The sequence below is a fragment of the Anser cygnoides genome, chromosome 1 (assembly GCF_040182565.1).
Source record: "Anser cygnoides isolate HZ-2024a breed goose chromosome 1, Taihu_goose_T2T_genome, whole genome shotgun sequence".
NCBI lineage: Eukaryota > Metazoa > Chordata > Aves > Anseriformes > Anatidae > Anser > Anser cygnoides.
In genome coordinates this window covers 43,899,235-43,905,313 of record NC_089873.1, presented here as the reverse complement: position 1 = coordinate 43,905,313, position 6,079 = coordinate 43,899,235, and the positions used below count along the sequence as shown (strand labels likewise).

Below are 6,079 nucleotides of genomic sequence, written 5' to 3'. Positions count from 1 at the left end.
TCCAGTGCCAGAAGTCCTCCCTTTGCTTCCCTCCATACGGTAAGGAAAAAAGGCTTCGTGGGCTATTTGAAAAACGCACACACACACTGTATCAGGAGAGGGTTTAAAGTGCACACTTTTATTTTCTATTACAAAGGCTAAAAGAAGCAAGTTTGTTTTTTTATTTAAGAACAAAACCAAAAATGTTGTTAAAACATCTACATTATTATCCTGATACTATACCTTATGAAAGATACTAAGTTCTTTTTTAATAGTAAAGCGTGGTATTCTTAAATTATATTAATACAAAGACATATTAAAGGACTCGAAATCATTACTACCCAGCTCAGAACTGCAGCATCCCCTTGCTATCTTTTCCTTTCACTTGCTAAAACCCATCCGTTTTTGACATACAGTTTCATACAAACTAAGTAGGGTATTTTTTTTATTTTATTTTTCTTCCCCCTGCAAAGGTCAGGTTCACTCCAACACCAGCGTGACTTAAATCCCTGCCCTTACCAAAGGATTTGGGAAAAGATTTTCACCAAATCCTTCAGCATTTAACAAGCTGATCTAAATGAAAGCCTCTGCTCTGTGCGTATGTGTGGTTATTTTACAGGATATGAGATTTTCTTCTAATGTTATAAAGTGAAAGCATCACTTCTGTTAATAACCCTCGGACTTGGTTCCGTGCTGCAAAATTTTCTTCTTCCCTCACGTGGATTATTGAACAAAAGAGGGAGTTATCAAAGGGTCTCGTGAATGCACCACTAAAGCAGCCCTACAACTTACTTGTGGTTTAACTGCTGCAGAGCCGTGAGCGCTGAGCATTTCTGCTGAGAGTACATAACATGCTGAAGAAAACCCTCTTGATGTGATAAAGTGAGCCTGGGAAGCCAAGTGTGAAGCTTCCTGCCTTTTACAATGTCCCCTTAAATAATATAAGCAAAGCCTTATTATTAAAACTTTACTCACTAGTTAGCAGTATAATACTCTTTCACTGAGATGGGACTGCAAGGACATCATAGGGGGTTTTAAAAGCGTCACCAGGGAAACCTGTCCCATCTCAGAATTTATACCTATCTATATAAAACCCTCCCCTCTGCTATTTCCCTTTCCCAAACCCAAATAAAAGTCTTCATATTTAAAACTGGAGATGCTGCGTTTCCTGGCCCGAGTCCTTTTCCTTTACCCTCATTAAAAAGATTCTTTCGATACCACACACATATAATATTATATAGAGCGATATATTTAATACCTGTGTATATATGCTTCATGGGAGGGGTCACATATATACACACTAAAACAAGTCTGGTGACAAAGTACTGCAACACCACAGACCAGGTTATCATATCAGGGAAAACAAAAAGAGATACTCAACGCAACACCCGTGACCGTGGGCCTCCCTCCCCTCACGCATGCTTGCCCTCTCCCCGCCTCGGCCCCGCCGAGTAGCTCAGCTCTCCTTGCGGAGGCAGGGAGAGGGGACAGCGACCCACTCTGTAACCTAAAACAAGTTATTGTATGAGAAATCATGGCGCAGCGAACACTTGAGTCACACTAGAGATGCAGGTTTGCTTTAAAAACAAAAACACTTGCCAACATTCCCCAATCCAGATTTGCTCCTTGGCGTCTCAGCCCAGTAACAGCAGAACGGGATAACCCAGGAGCCTGTGCCTACCTCCTCCCTGGTCTCTCTCTGTTTATCAAGTTGCCCAGTTTGACACAAGGAGCACCAGCAGAAAGTACGATCCGGACAGCTACAGCAAAGAGCAGAGGAGAAAACACAGCACCTGACCACTCAAAAACGGCCGTGTGTGACATTGCATAGGCCACTCTTCTTCTCCATAGCACAGATCCTTCTGCCTCTCCTTCTCCCCTCACAGGGGCAGAGCTGGAAATTACCACTTCCCTCTTCTCCCAGATCTACCATAAGCCACCCGTCTGTCATCAGGTGCTACAATCCTGGCCCCTTCCAGGCCACATCTCAAGGTGCTGTACAGCCAAGAAGGGAAGCTCATATGAAACCGCTGACCGCCATCCCCATTTTACAGGCAAGGAAAGAAGCTCAGAGGCACGTTTGGCTTATTTGGGGCACATCATACCACTGGGAAGACCCAAGACCAGCATGCAGCAGACTGCTCCTGGGCCGTAACTGCCTCAGTGTTGCTGACGCAGCTACCTGGTGGCTGGTTTGGAAAGGTGCCAGCTGTCCCTACAGCGTCTCCTGCGTATTTCCATCTCTCCTGAAGCTGGGAGCCCCAAGGATATGGGAACAGGCAGGGAAAAAAGGGAGCCAACAGTGCCAAAGCACCCCGTGGTACGTGGCTAGATTGTATTTACCGGGGATACAGTGCTGCCTGCCAGCCCTGAGGGCCCTGAGCCTGCTGTCCTGGGAGATTCTGAACAAAAAAAGACCTCGCCCTTAAAGGCAGGAAGGAGATGCATTTGTGTTTGAGAGGATGGCGCCATCCATGCATATAAAACTGCAGAGTGCAGTTGGACTGCAAGAGGAGCGGGAAGCTCAAGGCAGGATGTGTTTACTGCTTGCAGGATGAGACCTGTGCTCGTAAGCGCGCTGCCAGCTGGATTCCCATCAGCAACGCGCCCCCAGAACCAGGCCCGCTGCACTGGACTCATGCTGCACGATGGTGTCCTCTGAATTCAGTCCCCACCCGATTCCTCTGGTGGTGCAGGAATAAACAGCTCTAAATAACGACTAACACACACCAGTTAAAGAGCAAGAAGGGAACCCCATTACCTCTCTGTCTTCAGGACACAAGTGGACAGAGAAATACAGGCTCCTTTCGGTTACAGCCTTCTTCCCGGCTGATCCTGCTGCGTGGAGTGCAGTGATGGATGGTGTGTCAGTCTGCACTACACCTTCTAGATGGCTTCAGTCCTACCTGTACCAGTTGCGCCAGCCAAAAAAGCAAACCAAAACTACCCACCCCGAAAACCCGTTGCACACTTGAGAAAGACGTCTAATGGGGCGTCACCAATTTGCTTCCTGGGTGCTGTCAGTCAAAACAGTCTAAAGTCCTACAATTCCGTTCCCAATACTGCAAGCAGTTTTGTTACATTGCTGCTTTTAGCTACACTGTGAATACCAGATGGCTGTTATCCTCTTCAACTCCAGTTGATGCCTCAGGGGCATACACTCATCAGGGGTTTAAGCCCGGATGTTTAAGTCAGATCTAGTGGCTTTCCTTCTTTGCATCTCAATTCCCAATTCTCCTGGTACTGAACTCCCAGAAAAGCAGGCCAATTGCAGCAGTATGAGCAGGGCTTGCTCTTGCAGCACTGAGAAAAGGAGCACATGAACTTCATGGTCTCCTTTTCACCAGACGTCTAGCTCTTTTTCTCAGCTTCGTCTTCCTGATCTCTGCAACCACACTCCCAACTGAAGGGCAGGGGAATGACAAGGGGAAATTCTCCGATTTGCCTCCTGGTACACACTAGATTCATTCATTTAAACAATGAACAGCAAAAACAGGAAGATGGAGAGGAAGGAGAATTTGGGGGAAAGGACAGAGAGAAGACAGATCACAAACTCAGTGAGCATGGCGTTCGCTGGCCAAGGAGAATCAAATTCACGTTTTCATTCACCACTAATAAATCATCATCTCAAAATCTTAAAACGAAAGAAAAGAAAAAGTTCTCTTTGCGAGACACGGATCTCGCTCGCCCTGCTACTGCCGCTCTCGGAAAACCCACCCCGCGTTTCTCCAGCCGACAGGCTCCCCCCGGCCCCTTACTATACGCCATCCCGCAATAGGAAGTTGTATTTCCCGAAGTCGTCGTCCCGGGGGCAGAGCAGCATGTCCTTGCGGGCTTTGGCCAGTTTCTGTTTCAGCACCTCCCTCCGGTCTAGCCATTCCGTCAGCTCGTCCTGGCCGTGGGCGTAGCGACACTCTTCTCCTTCGGGGCAGGCCTTGTTCTTCTGGAACCTGCCAGCGCAAGGAGCACCATCAGCGGGGTTCCCCCACCAGGGCAGGGTTTTGAGCTCCCCACCTGTGAGACTCCGCTGGGGCCCACCAAAGCTTGATGCAAACTCTCCCTTCTAAGGGCGAGATGATTCCCCTACAACCCGTGTGCAGCCAAGGGAAGGCAACACGGAGGCTGGGCACAGACATGGAGCAGCGCCTGTGAGGGGATTTAGTCAGCAGAATGAAACGGTTTGAGCTAGAACTGGACCAGCAGGAATGAGAAGAAATAACCACACGAGAGAGGAAATGCCAGGTAACTCTGGACAGCCACAAGCGGCACAGCCTTTTCTCTAACCAAAACAGCATTTCTAACCATCACAGGCCTTCTGAAGACACCTCAAGGCGCTGATTCAGAGGGCGTGAGACATTCAAACCATTTAATAAAGCACCTGGGATTCCCCCCAGAATTGGGCCAAGCAGCCTCTGTTTAGCAGAGCAAGAGCTGAGCGCAGCCTGGCCACACAGGGCATGGGTGCAGACACGAAGCTTGCTCTCGTTTTCTAAAGTCACATGCCCGGGAATGTATTTTTACCACTGAATTGTGTGGTTGAACACCTCTGGGACCCAACATAGCCTCACCATCACCCAGAACTGTCAGCGCCTTCCACTGCTCCTCCAACTGGAAGTCCCCGGGGACTCCGGGAGAGGAAGAGGAGGAGGAGGAAGGATGATGGAGTCCCTGGGCCCATCCCCGCTGCAGCGGCACACGAGGGAGACGAGGCCGTGCGCACGGTACCTTTCGCAGAGCTGGAACTCGCCCATGGGGAAGCGGTAGCTCCAGCAGCTGGAGTCACTGTCCGAGGTGAAGACCTTCTCCTTGTGCTTCTCCGACTGGATGTGCTGCTGCCACTGCTTCTTGCTGTTGCTGTTCTTCCCGCAGAGCCAGCAGTGGTAGCCCATCTAACCGGCGCAGAGAGAGGGCAAAGGGCCAGTCAGGGCGTTAATACCCACAGCCACCGGCCTTCCCCACACCGGCACTGCGTCTCCCCACCTCCTTCCAGAGCATCCTGGAAGCTCCACTCACTGCACAACCTCCCACACTTCCCTGCCACGTCATCTTCAGGGCACCACGCTGCCACAAAGGGGGAGCAGAAGAGATGTTCTGCCTGGGTCTACCTACAGCTCAAAGTCGGGCTCAGAGAACACGACAGCCCAGGTCACTGCTGAAGACCCAGGCAGCCTGACTGTGAGGCACTCAGGCAGCGCGGGACCCCTCAGGAGCACAAACCCTTCCACCAGACACCATCCTCGGGCTAAGGTGCCACATCTGCCTCCGTTTTTTCTGTGCCTTTGTGCTCCAGACACAGCTCCTCTCCAAGCTTCTCCCTCTTCTCCTCCAGGCCAGCAGCGGCTTGCCCAGCTTGCCCAGGAGCAGGCAGGAACCCTGAGGAGAGGCTGAGCCCACGTGAAAGGCAGCCTGAGGCAGACTCCTACTGACTTGGCGATTAACAGAAAAGCCCTTGCAGAGCCTTGCTGACCCTGGGTTGATCCCCTCCCACCTGATCTGTGCTGCTCTTGCTGTGCTGCTCCAAGCTGTCCACTTAACCTACATCAGCACGGCTCTTTCCAACGAGAGCAATTCAGTCCCTGCTAGCTCGCACCCGGAGCAGAGGAGAGGCTGCCAGCGCTGAGGAGGGAGAGGGATGAAGAACGAGAGAGCGGCTGTTTACCATGATGTCAGCGTAGTCGGTGGGCATCTGGATCTGCTTCTCCCCTTCTCGCGAGGTGAGCGGCGTCCCCTCTCCAGGCTTCCCAGGATTGTGTTTCTTTAGCCACATGTCATAGGTCTGCTGCATATCTAGTACTGCACAAAGGCGACCCGTGAAGTCACTCAGACAACCTCCCGCACCGTGCACAAACTACGAGAAAAGGACGAGCGCTGGGGCAGCCCTTCCCTCCCCTCCCCGGCGCAGCAGCACCTGCCGTCAGCGTGAAGGCCAGTGCTCGGGCAGGCCCAATGTCACCTCCCTGGATGAGAGCCCTGGGGAGAGCAGCCAAATCCACCCCTCCCCGCCTGGCCAGGGGCACACCACCACCAACTGTCTTGCTGTTGAGGGACAACCACGACAGCAGCTACATGAAGTATTCAAGAAGGAGAGAAGCTGCCCTGA

General features: G+C 51.3%; 1 protein-coding gene across 8 annotated transcripts in view; it reads right to left on the bottom strand.

The window, feature by feature from the left end:
- Nucleotides 1-97: 97 nt before the first annotated feature.
- ZC3H7B (zinc finger CCCH-type containing 7B) overlaps nt 98-6,079 on the bottom strand; it is a 44,724-nt gene continuing 38,742 nt past the window's right edge. For all 8 annotated transcript variants that reach the window (XM_048078785.2, XM_048078782.2, XM_048078786.2 and 5 more), the window contains 3 exons: nt 5,639-5,772; nt 4,705-4,868; nt 98-3,929 (listed from right to left, as the gene is read on the bottom strand). In XM_048078785.2, coding sequence (XP_047934742.1) covers nt 3,737-3,929; nt 4,705-4,868; nt 5,639-5,772 — 491 coding nt within the window. In that variant the 3' untranslated portion in view covers nt 98-3,736. The remainder of the gene's footprint in view (nt 3,930-4,704; nt 4,869-5,638; nt 5,773-6,079) is intronic.